Source organism: Rhinatrema bivittatum, chromosome 16 (assembly GCF_901001135.1).
Source record: "Rhinatrema bivittatum chromosome 16, aRhiBiv1.1, whole genome shotgun sequence".
Lineage (NCBI taxonomy): Eukaryota > Metazoa > Chordata > Amphibia > Gymnophiona > Rhinatrematidae > Rhinatrema > Rhinatrema bivittatum.
The window spans coordinates 45,369,613-45,387,782 of NC_042630.1; the positions used below are offsets into that span (position 1 = coordinate 45,369,613).

Genomic DNA, 18,170 nt, shown 5'->3' on the forward strand with positions numbered 1-18,170 from the left:
CTGGGAGGCGCTGAGGCTGTGCTGAGGAAGAGCCATGCGGTCGAGACCACGTGACCAGCTAGACCGGCCCACTGGGGGATGCCCGATCCCCCGATAGGTCAATCCGCCCCTGTATAGATATACACCCATACATGAACTACAGCACTTGCATTTATTCATGTTTTAAAGGGGCGTACTTTATGGCACTAACTGTACATCAGATACTGTGTCTGCCAGTACTAGAGTATGCTTTTGAAAATCTGTTTACAAAGTACTCATGGTCCTGAGAACCCCACATATATGTAAAATATCTCAACATCACAATGATGGTGGTGATGAATTATTTTTCTCTATAGTTCAGCTAGGCCTCGTAGAATCTTTTTAAGAGTGATGCTGTTACATTTTCTCATTTCTATCAGACATCCCTACACTGGGATTGTCAAGTTATTGAAGCATTTTGATTATTCCTGATAGTAGCAATGAGAAAACTTAAAAGAAGGGATTGTGCAGAATGGAGATTGCATTGAATTCACTAAACCCTTCAGCCACACCAATGCCAGTAGAGAAGAGACATAACAATGAAATCATCCATGCAACATTATCTGATGTGATCATATATTTTTTAAAAATTAAGTTTCGTAGAAGCAAACCCAATATGTTGAGTATCGGCAATACAGAAAATGGAATGAACACTCGGATGTAATTTGTATCCATATTAATCAAATACATTTTATAAACCTATATAAAGATAGAGTCAAAAATAGAAATCCCTGGAGGTAGGTTTTGGAGATGAATGTTAAAAGGAAATAAATATTTCCTCCTTATCAAACATAATTCAGGATTTGTCACAACCAGGATCCCCCACCATGCACAGCTTACTCCCAGTAGAATTGGGGCTCTATCTCCTAGTAATAGAAAACAGTCTCAGATATTTTTACATTCAGGAAAATCTACTATTGGAACAGTTAAAAAATATTTGTGTACTTTGTAAGACATAAGTCTTTGCATAAGTCAAAGAAATAAAGCAGTTTTAAAAAGACACTATAAATGAAAAATCATTTCTTTTTCCTGTCTTGATAAAAGACAAATGTCACAATAAACAGTGAAACAGGGGGTCTAACCAGTTTTCCTTCTGAAGTCTTCTCCATGATCAAGCTGTCACTAGAAAGCCCAAGATCTTTCTATCTCTCTGTGCAGAGGAGACATTGCTTCAACTGGAGCAATTAGAATGTAGGGGTGTGCATTCGTTCCCTACAAATTGGTAATCCGCAATGTATAGGGCCATATTTGTTGTATTCGTGGGGAAGCGAAACGTATCGCAATTCCCACGAATACAATGAATCTCGCTGAATAATTTGGCCACCCAAAGGAGCCAATTTAAACAAACCCCCCACCCTCCTGACCCCCCTCCAAGACTTACCAAAACTCCCTGGTGGTCCAGCGGAGGGTCCGGGAGCCATCTTCTGCACTCATACCCCCGGCTGCCGGTTTCAAAATGGCACCGATAGCCTTTGACCTACTATGTCACAGGGGCTACCTGTGCCATTGGTCAGCCCCTGTCACATGGTAGGAGCAATGGATGGCCGGTGCCATCTTGTGCTCCTACCAATGTGACAGAATGAGGTTTCACAATAAAATGGATGTAAAAGGGAAAACTAGCAGCAGAATATGTCAAGCACTGAAAATGTATTGCTACTGTCAAAAGCTCAAGAGTGTTTCAAGAAGAATATCTGATGAGGTCCATTTCTTCCATTGAGAATGTTTCCTCTTTCAAGCAGCTTCATGACATGAAAGCCCTGGGAGAAATGCCCATGACCACTTATGAACAAAAGAAGGTAAAATGGATTTAAGAAGGTCACTGGAAAGCCAGGGGTAAAATGGGACTGAATTACAGGAGGGTAAAGGACTTAATTAATGATAGAGGTGGCAGAACCTGACAGAGCCACAATTAGAAATGAGCAAGAAGTATGTTTATGTTTTAAATATGTTACATGTGATTTAAAATGCAATCTCACATTGACAAAGCTGTTTCCTTGACAGATCAGCTATGCCTCACAGAATCTTTATATGAGTGATGCTGTTAAGTTTCCTTATTTCTACCGGACTGTCCCCAATGAGCTGCACTTCTGCGATGGAATAGTCAAGTTACTGAAGCATTTTGACTGGACCTGGGTTGGTATCATTGCATTTAATGATGACAGCAGCATGAGGGCTGTCCAGATCCTGAAGGAAGGGATTGAGGAGAATGACGGCTGCATTGAATTCATAGAAATCTTCACTTACTCCAACATCATGCTACCAGAGAAGGTATATAAAATTAAAGAGCGTCTCCATGCATCATCAACTAAGGTGATCATATTTTATTGCAGTAGTGATAGCACAGTTTATCTATTAAAAGAAACAACATTTATGCAAGTTCCAGGCAAGGTCTGGATCACCACATCCAAATGGGACTTTTTCTCTACCTATCCACTGGACTTGAATTTAAAGAACAACACCTTGGCATTCACAATTGGAAAGAAAAATATTCCAAGTTTTTCCAAATTTGTCCAAGAGGTGAATCCTATCCAATTTCCAAGTGATTCATTCACCATGAGATGGTGGAGGGAGCTGTGTGACAGTCGGTGCCCTAGGAGCATCAGAAGATCATGCAGCAATAATGAGACATTGTTCTTCTTACCACACTGTGACAACAAATATTTTGGAAGGAGCTATCATGTATATAATGCTGTTTATGGTCTGGCATATGCACTGCACGACATGGTCATGTTTGATTCTGGAAACAATACCTTATCCAATGGTGAAAGCCATCGATTTGGGGATTTTTTGCCATGGAAGGTAACACTATTTGTTAGAAGAATATTATGTTTGGATGAAACAGAATGATGACAAAATGTCCCAATGTGAAAGAGAAGAAGCCTTGATAGGAGGAGCAGGAGGTACAAAGATATTCAGAAAAGGAGCAGATTTATAAGATTTGGGTTAATCTGTGGCTAACAAATGGCTTTATTTTCACCTGATGCAAAACAGGAGTGTTAAGTTTGCATGCATTGCTTTCAAGAAAACATATTTACAAATGTAAATCTTTAACCTACCCCAAGCCACCATCCTGGAATGTCCCTTTTGGAAGCAATTTTGTAACAGCAAACAAAAGAATAGCAAAAATACATATAATTTATGCCAGTTTCCAATGTGAGTTTGCATGGAAAATTATCCTACTAAAACTACCAGCACAGACTTAGACCTGCTAATTTTGGCACAGAACGCTTTTAGGATAATTGTGGGCAATGTTCAAAGCCATTTATGTGCGCAAGACAATGTTTTACCCATATCAATGGCCTGTTATTAAATTGTGTAGCTGGTCTGTTCATTAAGTTTAGTATTGTTTATTATGGAGCAGATTTTAAATATTACGCACACGGGCTACATTTGTGCACGCTACCCGGCGCGCACAAATGTACACCCGATTTTATAATTTGCGAGCGCTGCTCCACACATGTTATAAAATCTGGGGTCGGCGTGCGCAAGTGGGTGCACACTTGTGCACCTTGCACGCGCCGAACCCTAGGGGAGCCCAGATGGCTTTCTCTGCTCCCTCCAAGGCTGCTCCGAAATCAGAGCGGCCTCGGAGGGAACTTTTTTTCTGCTCCCCCCAATCTTTTCCTCCCTTTCCCTATCTAACCCACCCCCCAGCCCTACCTAAATCCCTCCTACCTTATTTTATCTTTTACGCCTGGCCAAGGCAGGCGTATCTTGCGCGCACCATCCAGCTGCCAGCGTGCCATCGCCCTGCACAGCTGCTGTGCCGCAGGACTCGGGACCACCCCCAGACTTCCCCCGGGACACCGCCATACCCACGGCCCCGCACCCCTTCCCACCCATTTTTCGAAGCCTCGGGACATACGCGCATCCTGGGGCTTGTGCGCGCCGCCGAGCCTATGCAAAATAGGCTCGGCACGAGCAGGGGTAGGTTTTCGGGGGTTATGCGCGGAGGAGGGGGAGCGCGGAGGACGGTCAGAGAGCTGAGAGGCATCCGTTTACGCTGCAGGAGTGCAGCCAGAGACTTACTATTCTCTCGAGAACGTGGTGAGAAGCGAGCCCAGACCGAGTGGGCGGACCCAGGCTGTGACGTCATTGTCGGGCGCCACCCGGACACTATAAGATCGTGGGCCCTGCGGCGACTGACTGGGGAGCGCGGAGGACGGTCAGAGAGCTGAGAGGCATCCGTTTTCGCTGCAGGAGTGCAGCCAGAGACTTACTATTCTCTCGAGAACGTGGTGAGAAGCGAGCCCAGACCGAGTGGGCGGACCCAGGCTGTGACGTCATTGTCGGGCGCCACCCGGACACTATAAGATCGTGGGCCCTGCGGCGACTGACTGGGGAGCGCGGAGGACGGTCAGAGAGCTGAGAGGCATCCATTTTCGCTGCAGGAGTGCAGCCAGAGACTTACTATTCTCTCAAGAACGTGGTGAGAAGCGAGCCCAGACCGAGTGGGCAGACCCAGGCTGTGACGTCATTGTCGGGCGCCACCCGGACACTATAAGATCGTGGGCCCTGCGGCGACTGACTGGGGAGCACGGAGGACGGTCAGAGAGCTGAGAGGCATCCGTTTTCGCTGCAGGAGTGCAGCCAGAGACTTACTATTCTCTCGAGAACGTGGTGAGAAGCGAGCCCAGACCGAGTGGGCGGACCCAGGCTGTGACGTCATTGTCGGGCGCCACCCGGACACTATAAGATCGTGGGCCCTGCGGCAACTGACTGGGGAGCGCGGAGGACGGTCAGAGAGCTGAGAGGCATCCGTTTTCGCTGCAGGAGTGCAGCCAGAGACTTACTATTCTCTCGAGAACGTGGTGAGAAGCGAGCCCAGACCGAGTGGGCGGACCCAGGCTGTGACGTCATTGTCGGGCGCCATCCGGACACTATAAGATCGTGGGACCTGCGGCGCGCAGCCGCCGGCGCGCAGCCGAAGCCGCGCGCCAAAGGGGCGCGCCCCTGGTAAAAATTTTCATTGGGAGATAATTATGGGTAGAAAACGTAAGTCCAAAAATTTTTCTTCATCTCCCATATCAGCGGTGCCAAGAACGACAGGACCCATGGACTCCCATATATTTCGTATTGGGGAGTCCATTGTAGAGGACGTGATAGAAGGAAATTCCCAACTGGGGATATCCTTAAGTCCTAGGCCCTTACAACCTCATATTTTTGACTTTTATATACCAATCTTCTTGCATTCGATACAAATCAAACCGATTTACAGTGAAACAAAAAATGCTTGCCCTTCATCATATTTAATAATTATCATGAAAATTAATTAAACATTTTAAAAAAGTATTGGAATGGGGAAGGGTTTGATTTTACATGGGCGTGATCAAATCAAGACCTCCAGTGGACAGTTTAACACGTTGGGTGGAGGGACTGTTTTGGGTCATTGTGGGCCTTTAAGCATCAGCCTGAGAGCACCGAGAAACTCATTAGTGTCCCATTGCTCCTGGGGAAAGATAAGTACAACTCCTGAGTTACTGCTAACTTTCAGAAAATTATCATGGCTTGCTTTTAATGAGACAAGCATCATAAATGTTTTAGTGTAAAATGACCTAATAATAAACTGCTTTGAATGTTTTTATGAATTAAATAATGCGTGGTATTTAACACAATGTGTGCTTTTGACACATTAGCCATTTTTCAAGCATTAAACTCCTAACTAGGGGTGTGAATCGTGTGATCGATCGTCTTAACGATCGATTTTGGCTGGGGGGGGAGGGAAATCTGATCATCGTGTTTTGTTTTGTTTTTAAATCGTTAAAAATCGTAAATCGGGGGAGGGCAGGAAAACCGGCACACCAAAACAACCCTAAAACCCACCCCGAACCTTTAAAACAAATCCCCCACCCTCCCGAACCCCCCCAAAATGTTTTAAATTACCTGGAGTCCAGTGGGGGGGTCCCGGGGCGATCTCCAGCTCTCTGGCCACGGCTGCATTAAGAGAAATTCCGTCGCCCGTATGACATAGTGAGGGCAAAGGTAGCGCCGGCGCCATTTTGAATATTGGCAATACGGCCCACATGCAGGAGGTCGCTCCTGGACCCCCACTGGACTTTTGGCAAGTCTTGTGGGGTTCAGAAGGCCCCCCAAGCTGGCCAAAAGTCCCTGGGGGTCCAGCGGGGGTCCGGGAGCGATCTCCTGCACGCGTGACGTCAGGAGCCAAGAACCAAAATGGCGCCGGCGCTACCTTTGCCCTGTCACATGATAAGGGCAAAGGGCTACCGGCGCCATTTCTCTTAACGCAGCCGTGGCCAGAGAGCGGGAGATCGTGCCGGGACTCCCCCACTGGACCCCACATAATTAAAAACGTTTTGGGGGGTTCGGGAGGGTGGGGGATTTGTTTTAAAGGGTCGGGGTGGGTTTTAGGGTTGTTTTGGTGTGCCGGTTTTCCTGCGCCCTATTTAACGATACAATACAAATGCCCCTGATGATAAATCGGGGGCATTTGTATTGTATCGTGCACTCTAACGATTTTGGACAATTTTAAAATTATCTGACGATAATTTTAATCGTTCAAAAACGATTCACATCCCTACTCCTAACACAGTTTAGTAAATGGTCCCCTTAGGATCCTTTATCCAATGAAACAAATGGCAGGCCTACATTTAAGGACCTAAGTTTTAGGTACCTAATTGTATGTACACTTTTAATTGAAAACTCTTAAATGAAAACTCTTAAATTTGGCTAAATATTGGTGTCTAACTTAGGGCTGGATTTACTAATACTGCCGGGCTCTTTGAATCCCGCGGTAATGGGGGGCAGGGGCAAAACGGGGGGGGGGGGGGGGGGCGGTCCTGAGATAGCCAGCAGCGATCACACCTCCACAGTGTGATCGCTGTCGGCGTCATGCCAAATAACTACACCATAAAAGGTGATATATCACTTTATGTATTGGATCTGTCTATTGATGTGATATATGATTTTTTATTTTTGCCGCCTTTTGCGTTAAAGTCTATATTTGTCTGTAGCAGGAAAAAGGATGCAAACAGAGAAATTCAGATCTTATATTAATATACATTTAAACTAAAGAATGGGGGTGGCAGGGGATGTCAATCCCAAGCAACATAAACATTACAGGACATGGGAGGAGAAATTAACAAAATCATTCAGCTCAAAAAAGCTGAAAAGGTTCCTTGGAAGTGCAACATATCAAGGGAGAAAAACTGGAAAGCTATGACTACAGATGCTCATAGCTTGGGCAATAAACTATTTTAGATGTACCCTCGGTCAAACTTGCGAGACAGGAAAATAACTTGTAGAAGATCTTTTTCGGTAGCTGGGCCTATTCTGTGGAACTCTTTGCTGATTCTTTACATCTCCTACCTTCATCTCAACAATTTAAGAAAGCATTAAAAACTCACCTATTCCAGAAAGCATTTAACTCCTTGATCAGCACCCAACCATAACCAAGTTTTTCTCTTCCCTATTAATCAACTGACACCCATCCATCTTTAACTACTCTCCTATCATATTACATTTTTTAGAAGGCACTGGGGCGGATTTTAAAAGGAGCGCGAATAGCCTACTTTTGTTTGCGCTCTAGGCGCAAACAAAAGTACGCTGGATTTTAGTAGATACGCGCGGAGCCGCGCGTATCTGCTAAAAACCTGGATCGGCGCGCGCAAGGCTATGGATTTTGTATAGCCGGCGCGCGCCGAGCCGCGCAGCCTACCCCCGTTCCCTCCAAGGCCGCTCCAAAATCGGAGCGGCCTTGGAGGGAACTTTCCTTTGCCCTCCCCTCACCTTCCCCTCCCTTCCCCTACCTAACCCACCCACCCGGCCCTGTCTAAGCCCCCCCCTTACCTTTGTCGGGGGGATTTGCGCCTCCCGGAGGGAGGCGTAAATCCTCGCGCGTCAGTAGGCCTCCTGCGCGCCGGGCCGCGACCTGGGGGCGGGTCCGGAGGGCGCGGCCACGCCCCTGGGCCACCCCGGGCCATAGCCACGCCCCCGGGTCCGCCCCCGGAACGCTCCCGACACGCCCCGAAAACGCCGCGCGGTTCGGGCCCGCCCCCCGACACGCCCCCTCTGAAAACCTCGGGACTTACGCGAGTCCCGGGGCTCTGCGCGCGCCAGTAGGCCTATGTAAATAGGCTTACCGGCGCGCAGGGCCCTGCTCGCCTAAATCCGCCCGGTTTTGGGCGGATTTAGGCGAGCAGGGCTCTGAAAATCCGCCCCACTATGTTTAGCATTCTTGTATCTTTGTTTATTTTATGTTTTTTGAACTATGTTTTATATTACCGTATTTGTTTTTACTGTTAAATGTTTAAGTTTTTATCTCTAGATTATGTATGTTTTATTTTTGTTAACTGTTTTGATTAATCTCCCGATTGTAAAAGTGGTATACAAACATTTTTAAATAAATAAATAAATAGAATCTCAAACCGCAGGCCCTAATGGTGGAGGCAGACTTGGACAACGTTGCTGTTATGGATACATGGTTCACAGATTTTCATGAATGGGATATGGACATATCAGGCTATAACTTGTTAAGAAAGGCTAGAAAGGACAAAAAAGGGGGAGAAGTAACCCTTTATGTCAAAAATAATATCTAAGCAACTGAACTGCAAGAAAAGTGTGGTAGAGAAGAAGCATTATGGGCTGTCCTAAAAAAAGATGATGTTGCATCCATTTTTACTGGTGTGATTTACGGGCCTCTGACTCAAATGGAAGAACTAGAGAGAGATCTGATCAAACACATTAAAAAGGTGGGAAATAAGGGGGCAGTGTTGATTGTTGGAGACTTTAATCTGTCGGACATAGATTGGAGAATCCCTTTTGTGGAATCTACCAGAAGTAGAGAGATAGTAGATGCCCTGCAAGGGGCACTATTCAAGCAAATGGTAATGGACCCCATGAGGGAGGGAGTTATATTGAACTTGTGGTCATTAATGGGGATAATGTCTCTAAGGTCTGGGTGGGTGCCCACCTCAGCACTAATGATCATCAAATGGTATGTTTTGACATCGCAAACAGAATACAGAAATGTCACACGAAGACCCGAGTTTTGTAGTTCAAAAATACAGACTTTACCAAAATGGGGATGTACTTGGAGGTAGAATAAGACTGGGAGAAAATAGAAGAAGTGAAGCAACAGTGGGCCAAACAAAAAGAAGCAATTACAAAAACAACATATATATGTTAGAAAAGTAAACAAAACTAAGAGAAATAAGAAACTGATCCGGATCACAAAGGAGGTGGCTGATGTAATAAAAGCAAATGAAGCAGCATTCAAGAAATATTAAGAATCCAAAAAAGTGGAACACAGGGAAGAATATTGGGTGAAATAGAGGGAGATGAAGAATGTAATCAAGAAAGAAAAAAGTCAGACGGAGGAAAGGATTGCCAATGAGGTAAAGCAAAGTGAAAAAAACGTTTTTCAGATACATCAATGAAAAGAGAAAGGTCCAAAGAGGTATAATGAAATTAAAAGGTGACAAGGATCAATGTGTGGAGAGAGACAATGAAATAGCAGAAATATTAAACAAATATTTCAGTTCAGTGTTCACTAAGGAATACCCTGGAGAAGGACCATCGCTAGCTAACAAAACTGTGGATGGGGTAGAGTAGACAAAGCTCCATTTACAGAACAGAATGTATGGGAAGAGCTAGGAAAACTGAAAGTGAACAAAGCCATGGGACCTGATGAGGTTCATCCCAGGATACTGAGGGAGTTCAGAGATGTGCTGGCAGGTGCACTGTGTGATCTGTTCAATAGATCCCTGGAATCAGATGTGGTCCCGAGTGACTGGAGAAGAGCAGTGGTGGTCCCGCTTCACAAGAGTGGGAGCATAGAGCTGTAAACCACAGGCTGGTTAGCATCACCTCGGTGGTGGGAAAATGAATGGAGACTCTACTGAAGTAAAGGATAGTGAACTATCAGCAATCCAGTGGGTTGCTCGACCTAAGGCAGCATGGATTTATCAGGAAAAGGTTTTGTCAGATGAATCTGATTGATATTTTTGATTGGGTGACTAGAGAATTGGATCAGGGAAGAGTGCTCAATGTGATTTACTTGGATTTTAATAAAGCTTTTGATAGGGTCCCATATAGAAGACTCATGAACAAAATGAGAAGCTTGGGAGTAACAAACTGGTTGATGGATAGAAGACAGAGTGTGATGGTAAATGGAACCTACTCTGAAGAGAGAATGGTGTTAAGTGAAGAGCCACAGGGAAAGGTGTTGTGACTGATTCTGTTCAATGTCTTTGTGAACAACATTGCGGAAGGGATATAAGTAAAGTTTATCTATTAGTGGATGATACTAAGATCTGCAACAGAGTGGACATGCTAGAAGGAGGAGAGAGAATGATATCTGATTTAAGGAAGCTGGAAGAGTGGTCAAAAATATGGCATCAGGGATTCAATTCCAAAAAATGCAGAGTCATGCATCTGGGGTACAGTAATCCAAAAGAACTGTATGTGATGGGGGTGTGCTGGTGTGCATGGAGCAACAGAGAGACCTTGGGGTGATAGTGTCTAATGATGTGAAGTTGGCAAAACCATGTGACAAGGCGATAGCTAAAGCCAGATGAATCCTGGGCTGCGCTGAGAGAGGAATATCTAGTAAGAAAAAGATAGTGATTATCCCCTTGTACATGTTCTTGGTGAGGCCTTATCTGGAGTACTGTTTTCAGTTCTGGAGACCCTATCTCAAAAGGGACAGAGATGTAGGGGGTCCAGAGAAGGGCAAGCAAATTGGTGGAAGGTCTCTATTAAATGAATTATGAAGAGAGGTTGAAGAACTGAAATATGTATGCCCTGGAGCAGAGGAGGAGCAAGGGAGACATGATGCAGACCTTCAGATACTTGAAAGTTTTACTGATGCATGGTCAACAACAAACCTTTTCCATTGGAAAGAAATCAGTAGAACTAGGAGTCATGATTTGAAACACCAGGGAGGAAGACTCAGAACAAATGTCAGGAAGAGGTAGTGGATGCTTGGAATGCCATTCCACAGGAGGTGGTGAAGACTAAAATTGTGAAGACTAAAATTGTGAAGGATTTCAAAGGGGCATGGGATAAACACTGTGGATCCCTAAAGACTAGAGAATGGGAATGAAAAAAAAGAGGCATGGAGTAGCTTGCTGGTGTGGTGGTTACTATCATTAAGCAATAAGCCTTCATACTGTTGATGTAACTCCAACATTGCTCTCTGCTTCAATGGCAAGGGGGTAATGTGGAAAAAAGGAATTAGATTCAGACAGCAACAAGAACATTGAACTGTACAGTCTGGAAAAACAAATAAACATGGGGGTAACTTGCTTGATGCAGTGGATACTACCCTAAACCAATAAGCCTGATACTTCACTTTGAATGCATCTCCAACATTGCTCCTTTCTTCAACAGCAGGTGAAAAGAGGAAAAGAGGAATTCGATTTAGACAACATCCAACAAGGCTTTCAACTGTACAGTCTGGGTAAACAAGCACGGGGTAACTTGCTTGATGTGATGGTTACTACCCTTAACCAATAATCCTGACACTTCCCTTTTGATGCAACTCCAACATTGCTGTCTTCTTCAATGGCAAGGAGTGGTGGGAAATTGGACTCAAACAGTAACCAACAAGGGCTCTGACCTTGGTGGTCTGGGAAACTGATAAGTATGGGAAACAGAATCATGGGAAACTGATGAGTATGGGAGCTTGCAAGGCAGAATGGATATGCCATTTGGTATTTTTCTGTCATCATTTCTATGTTTCTAATGTTTCTATATGTGTTTAGCTGCATCATTATCTGAAGAACATCTATTTTAAGAACATTCTTGGTGAAGAAATGTTTTTTGATGAGAATGGAGACCTCTCCATTGGATACAATATTATAAATATATTGTATTTACCCAATGGGATGCAGAGTTCAGAAATTGTTGGAAGTTATAATCCATATGCTCCCCAAGGGAAGGAATTAATCATTGAAGTGAAGAAGATTGTGTGGGAGAGTGCATTCATCCAGGTGAGACTTAAGGAACTTTAGAACATGATGGAATGCACTGAATGCATTATTTTCATTTATTTAGATTAGATTCTTACATTTTATGTATTTATTTAGATTTGAGTTTTGAAAATTACTCTGAACTAATCAAATTGAACTTCTTTCAAACCATATTTCGCATTGTAAAGAAAACTTTCATAAAAAATAATGCCGTTCAATAGTCAAATTTAAGCCCTGCATTTGAAAATATCCTAAATTGAAAATCCATGGTAGCTCATGCTGCATTAGCTATAATCCTCAATTTCCCCCATGGATATGTGCAGAAATCAAATCCAGTATATAACATTTTAATTTTGAAACGGTAAGATCATAGGATATATAGGGGTAGATTTTTAAAGGCTACGTGTGTAACAAATGCGCATAACCCGAGAAAATCTGCCCCTGAATGCGCTGAGTCAATTTTGCATAGGCTCGGCGGTACGTGCAAGCCCCAGGACGGGTGTATGTCCCAGGGCTTTGAAAAAGGATTGGAAGGGGTGGGTTCAGGGGCATGGCAGTGGTCCGGGGGTGGGTCAGGGGGCAGTCCAGGGGGGTCCGGGGGCGTGGCGGAAGTCCGGAGGTGGTCCCGAGGCCTCCTTCATTGTGGCCATGGCGGAGGTTCGCTCGCCGGCAGCTGGCTGGCGCACGCAAGATACGCCTGCCTTGGGCAGGCATAAAATAAGGTGTGGGGGGGATTTAGGTAGGGCTGGGGGGTGGGTTATATAGGGGAAGAGAGGGGAAGTGGGGGGGGGGGACCAAAGAAAAATTTCCCTCCAAGACCGTGCCGATTTTGCGACCTCATGGGGAATGGAGAAAGCCATCAGGGCTGCCCTAGGGCTCGACGTGCGCATGGTGCACAAGTGTGCACCCCCTTGTGCGTACCGACCCTGGATTTTATAACATGTGCACGGCTGCACGCATATTATGAAACCGGGCGTAGATTTGTGCACGTCGGGTTGCGTGCACAAATCTACACCTGCGCATACGTTTTAAAATCTGGCCCAGAATGTTCCACTATGGGTGCTTCAAGCCAACAATTTTGAATGTAGCTTTTATGTTCAGCCAGTCAAATCTTTAACTTCTCTGTACTTTTACCCACATATATATAATGCATAAACAACAAAAGAAGTGTCACCGACCATGGATTGCTGCAAGTAATAAATCCGATCATCACGTGGGCTTGGAAATGATGTTGTAAAAAAGCATATTGGAACAATAAATGCATAGACCACGAGCCGACTGAAAACAGTGCTGTGCTCTATATTGTCCATAAGCATGGAAAAAACTAAAACAATACTTTACCTTACTTAAGTCTTTCAAGATTTTGCAAGAAGCATCTAATTTAAGAAATACAAATTAAAAATGTTTAAAAAATGCTTTTCTCTTTGTTATTAAATTGTTGTCTGTGTTTTGAGTGTTTAGATTTAACAGGTAAACATGTGAACTCTGAAACTGAACCACAAACGGCATCACTGGGAGATTCTATGTGTTATTACCTTTCTCTTGTGAAGAAACAGAAGTTTGATGGTTAATGGAGAGAAATATTGTTATATTCTGCTGGATCAAATTATTAAATTTAAAGGCTACCTACACAAATGCCAGACACTGTACTCAATGTGATTCCAGCTCATCCTAAACTTCTGATTCCACATAGAAACATGTTTCATATTTTCTATTTTATCAAATAGGGCTCAAACCTCAATGCTGCTGAGTTAATTGGCAAGCAAATTTGTTTGAGATGTCACTTATATGGTCAAAAAGTTAACACTGCATTTCAAAATGCACAGCTTGGTTTTATATCATTGCATTCAGATGTCTTTTGTTTTTTGTTTTCCCCCAATATTGAGACACCTCCACAATCCAAATGCAGTCAGAGCTGCCCTCCTGGTTTCAGGAAATTAGCCAGGGAAGGAGAACCTGTCTGCTGCTATGACTGTATTCCCTGTCTGGATGGAGAGATTGCCAACCAAACTGGTGGGTGATTTCTTGTGACACATGAAGTGCCCTTGGCTTTTGTTTATTCACTCGTGGTCCTGCTCTGTGAAACACAGAGGGGTCATAAGATAAATTGTGGAAAGGAGAACATTTCCTTAGGCTGGGCTATTTCTTTTTTCTATAATATAAGAGATCACATTTATGGTGTTAATGAATGTATGCTATAGTGTAGAATAATTGTTAAGTATTCTGGTATAAATCCCTGTCCCAAAGTTCTTCCAATATTCTAAGCAATTTCCACAGGAAAACAGCATCTTACCTTTGAAACAGGGAGTTAGAAGATTGTGGCCTCCATGACTGTAGGTAAAAGTAGCCATGTTGTTTACAGCATGAGTACTTTCTCAAGGCCCGGCGCAACCGGATTTGCAAGCCGTGCATTTGCATGGAGCAGCACACCCGGGGAGGTGGTGGGGCCGGCAGGTGGCAGCAGCAGGAGAGAGCACTGGCACTGGAAGAGGATATGAGCATCCTTTTCTGGTGGCCGAAGAAGATTCCTGTAGCAGCACTGAAGGGGGGCGGTGCCAGGGAGGAGCGACCCATTAATTTTCCACACAGGGCGGTAGAAATGTTAGCACCGGCCCTGACTTTCGCCCCTATGTAAGGAAAAGAGGCAGGATAAGATCAGGGGAAGGGACGTATGGGTGGAGCTTCTACTTCCAAAGTGGCATACAAACTTTTCACTGCTACATTTGCACCTGGTTTAGAACAAGTGCAAATGTATGTGTGCACCAATGTTCAACCCTGTTCCTATGAATGGCCCACATTCCAAAAGGGAAAACCTCATGAGGCATTTCCCTTTCAAAATGAGCTTGTACTCCTGCTGGTTCAATACAGCTATGGGGCTGCAAATAAGCCACAAGGTCTGATCATTACCCTTAAGTGGGTACTTGTGACAAGGGTAAAAACAACAAGTTTTGCAAGATGTGGTGGTAGGATAAGAACCCTGGTTTCCATATTCATGCTGTCTCATTCTCCTAATCACTAAGCCACACCTGCTCCTTTTCAGATTGAAAATGAAATGTATGGAATCCATAGAGCCCCTGTTAGTTATTCATTTTTGGGACGTAGTAATTTTTCTGTACATGTTTTACCCCTTTATGTTTTAAAGGAGAGAAGGGAGAGAGGAATGAAAGAGACAGATGGTGAGACAGACAGTGAAATCCTAAGAGAAATTAGGGAAGCTAACCAAATTGGTAGTGCGGTAATAATGGGAGATTTCAATTACCCCAATATTGACTGGGTAAATGTATCTGGACATGCTAGAGAGATAAAGTTCCTGGATGGAATAAATGACAGTTTAAAAAGCAATTGGTTCAGGAAATGATGCGAGAGGGAGCAATTTTAGATCTAATTCTCAGTGGAGCACAGGATTTGGTGAGAGGTAACGGTGGTGTGGACCACTTAGCAATAGTGATCATTATATGATCAAGTTTGAATTAATGACAGGAAGGAGGACAGTAAGCCAATCCATGACTCTCATGCTAAACTTTCAAAAGGGAAACTTTGATGAGAATAATAGAGAAAAACTGAAAGGAGCAGCTACAAAGGTAAAAAGTGTGCAAGAGACGTGGTCATTGTTAAAAAATACCATCCTAGAAGCACAGTCCAGATGTATTCCATAAATTAAGAAAGGTGGAAGGAAAGCAAAACAATTACTGGCATGGTTAAAAGGTGAGGTGAAAGAGACTATTTTAGCCAAAAGATCTTCATTCAAAAATTGGAAGAAGGGGCCAACAGAAGAAAATAGGATAAAGCATAAGCCTTGGCAAGTTAAATATAAGACATTGATAAGACAAGCTGAGAGAGAATTTGAAAAGAAGTTGGTCGTTGAGGAAACAACTCACAGTAAAAACCTTTTAAAATATATCTGAAGCAGAAAGCCCGTGAGGGAGTCAATTGTACCATTAGATGATTGAGGGGCTAAAGGAGCACTTAGAGAAGATAAGGCCATCGTGCAAAGATTAAACAATTCCGTTGCTTCAGAGTTTACTGAAGAGGATGTTGGGGAGATACCCATTCCAGAGAAGGTTTTCATGGGTAATGATTCACATGGACTGAGCCAAATCACAGTGAAACTAGAAGATGTGGAAGGCTTGATTGACAAACTGAAGAGTAGTAAATCACCTGGACCAGACGGTATACACCCCAGGGTTCTGAAGGAACTAAAAAATGTAATTTCAGATCTATTAGTAAAAATGTGTGCTGTCATTAAAATCATCCATTGTACCTCAAGATTGTATGGTGGCTAATGTAACCCCAATATTTAAAAAGGGCTACAGAGGTAATCTGGGAAACAACAAACCAGTTAGCCTGACTTCAGTGACAGGAAAAATAGTGGAAAGTGTTCTAAATATCAAAATCAGAGAACATATAGAAAGACATCGTTTAATGGAACAAAGTCAGCATGGCTTTACCCAAGGCAAGTCTTGCCTCACAAATCTGCTTCACTTTTTTGACAGAGTTAATAAACATGTAGATAAAGGTAGATTGGAAGATGAAGTGTATTTGGATTTTCAGAAGGCATTTGACAAAGTTCCTCATGAGAGGCTTCTAGGAAATGTAAAAAGTCATTGGATAGGTGGCGATGTCCTTTCGTGGATTGCAAACTGGCTAAAAGACAGGAAACAGAGAGTAGGATTAAATGGACTATTTTCTCAGTGGAGTGCCTCAGGGCTCTGCATTGGAACCCATGCTTTTCAATATATTTATAAATTATCTGGAAAGGAATATGACGAATGAGGTAATCAAATTTGCAGATGATACAAAATTATTCAGAGTATTTAAATCACAAGTGGATTATGATAAATTGCAGGAAGGCCTTGTGAGACTGGAAAGTTGGGCATCCAAATGGCAGATGAAATTTAATATATTTATTTATTTATTTGATGAGTTTTAGATACCGTCATTCGGTAGAGCTATCATAATGGTTTACAAAGTGTGCATTTTCTTAGTAGTTGTGTAAACAGTATAACAATGTGAACATTTGACAGAAATTAAACAATTCAAGTCCAGAAAGTATTATTCAGTTGTATGAGAAGGGTGTGAATATTCTGGATGGAGAGAAGGAGTTAAGAGGTTGATAGATGAGAGTTCAGTTGTGAGTTGGGATGATCAGATGTATGAGGGTCAGTGTATAATTTGCAAAACATTAGTGTTTTTAGGTCTTTTTTGAATGTTTTTAGGTTGTGCTGTTTTCTTATATCTTTAGGTAGGGTATTCCATAGTTCAGAGGAGGCAATTGAAAAGGCTCTTTTTCTTGTTGTTACCAGATGTGCATCTCTGATGGGGGGGACGTTTAGGTATCCTGAATTATTTGAGCGTAGGTTTCTTGGAGGGTTTTGAGGAATTATGTTTAAGGTATGTAGACCTTGATGATCGTTGTTTAGAATTTTGTGAATGATGGTCATTGATTTGTAGGCAATGCATGCTTTAATTGGAAGCCAGTGAAGTGATGTCAGTATGAGTGTTATGTGTTCACTTCTTTTTGAGCTTGTTAGGACTCTGGAAGCTGAGTTCTGCAGAATTTGGAGTGGTTTGAGGGTTGAAAAAGGTATTCCAATTAGTAAGGAGTTGCAACAGTCGAAGGTGGAGAAAATAAGTAGTTGTAGGACAGTTCTGAAATCAAAAGGGTTGAGAAATGGTTTTAGATGTCTTAGGGTTAGGAGTCTGTGATATCCTTCTTTAGCTTTGTTTGATATGTGGTTCTTGAAAGAGAGTTCTTGATCGATGATAATTCTGAGGTTCCTGGTGTGGGTGGTAGGGATTATAGATTTCATTTGTTTGTCTTGAATTGTCAAGGGTGGAGGAGAAGGATTGGGTTTTTTGTCCATGAGTGTTATTTCAGTTTTGTCGAAATTGATTATGAGTTTCAGAGAAATTAGGAGATGTTTGATTGAAATAAGTAGATCTGAGGATTTCTTGTATGTGTCGTCGATCAAATTTTGTATGGGGATTAGAAGCGGAATGTCATCAGCGTAGAGGAAGTATGTGATTCCATATTCTTTTAGTAGTTGACAGATGGGGAGAAGGTATATGTTGAAAAGGGTCATAGATAAAACTGATCCTTGGGGAACTCCAGTGTTGAGGTTGATCATTTTTGAAGGGTTGTTATTGATTAACACGGTATGTTTGATCAGATAATTAGGAAGAGAACCATTGTAAGGTGGTGCCAGATAGGCCGATTTGGTT

General features: G+C 43.2%; 1 protein-coding gene across 1 annotated transcript in view; it reads left to right on the forward strand.

Annotated features, from left to right (window-relative positions):
- Nucleotides 1-1,712: 1,712 nt before the first annotated feature.
- The window catches only part of LOC115077587 (vomeronasal type-2 receptor 26-like), a 33,680-nt gene continuing 17,222 nt past the window's right edge, over nucleotides 1,713-18,170 (forward strand). The window contains exons 1-4 of the mRNA XM_029579883.1: nucleotides 1,713-1,814; nucleotides 2,020-2,817; nucleotides 11,742-11,969; nucleotides 13,835-13,961. Of these exons, the coding sequence (XP_029435743.1) occupies nucleotides 1,713-1,814; nucleotides 2,020-2,817; nucleotides 11,742-11,969; nucleotides 13,835-13,961 (1,255 nt within the window). The remainder of the gene's footprint in view (nucleotides 1,815-2,019; nucleotides 2,818-11,741; nucleotides 11,970-13,834; nucleotides 13,962-18,170) is intronic.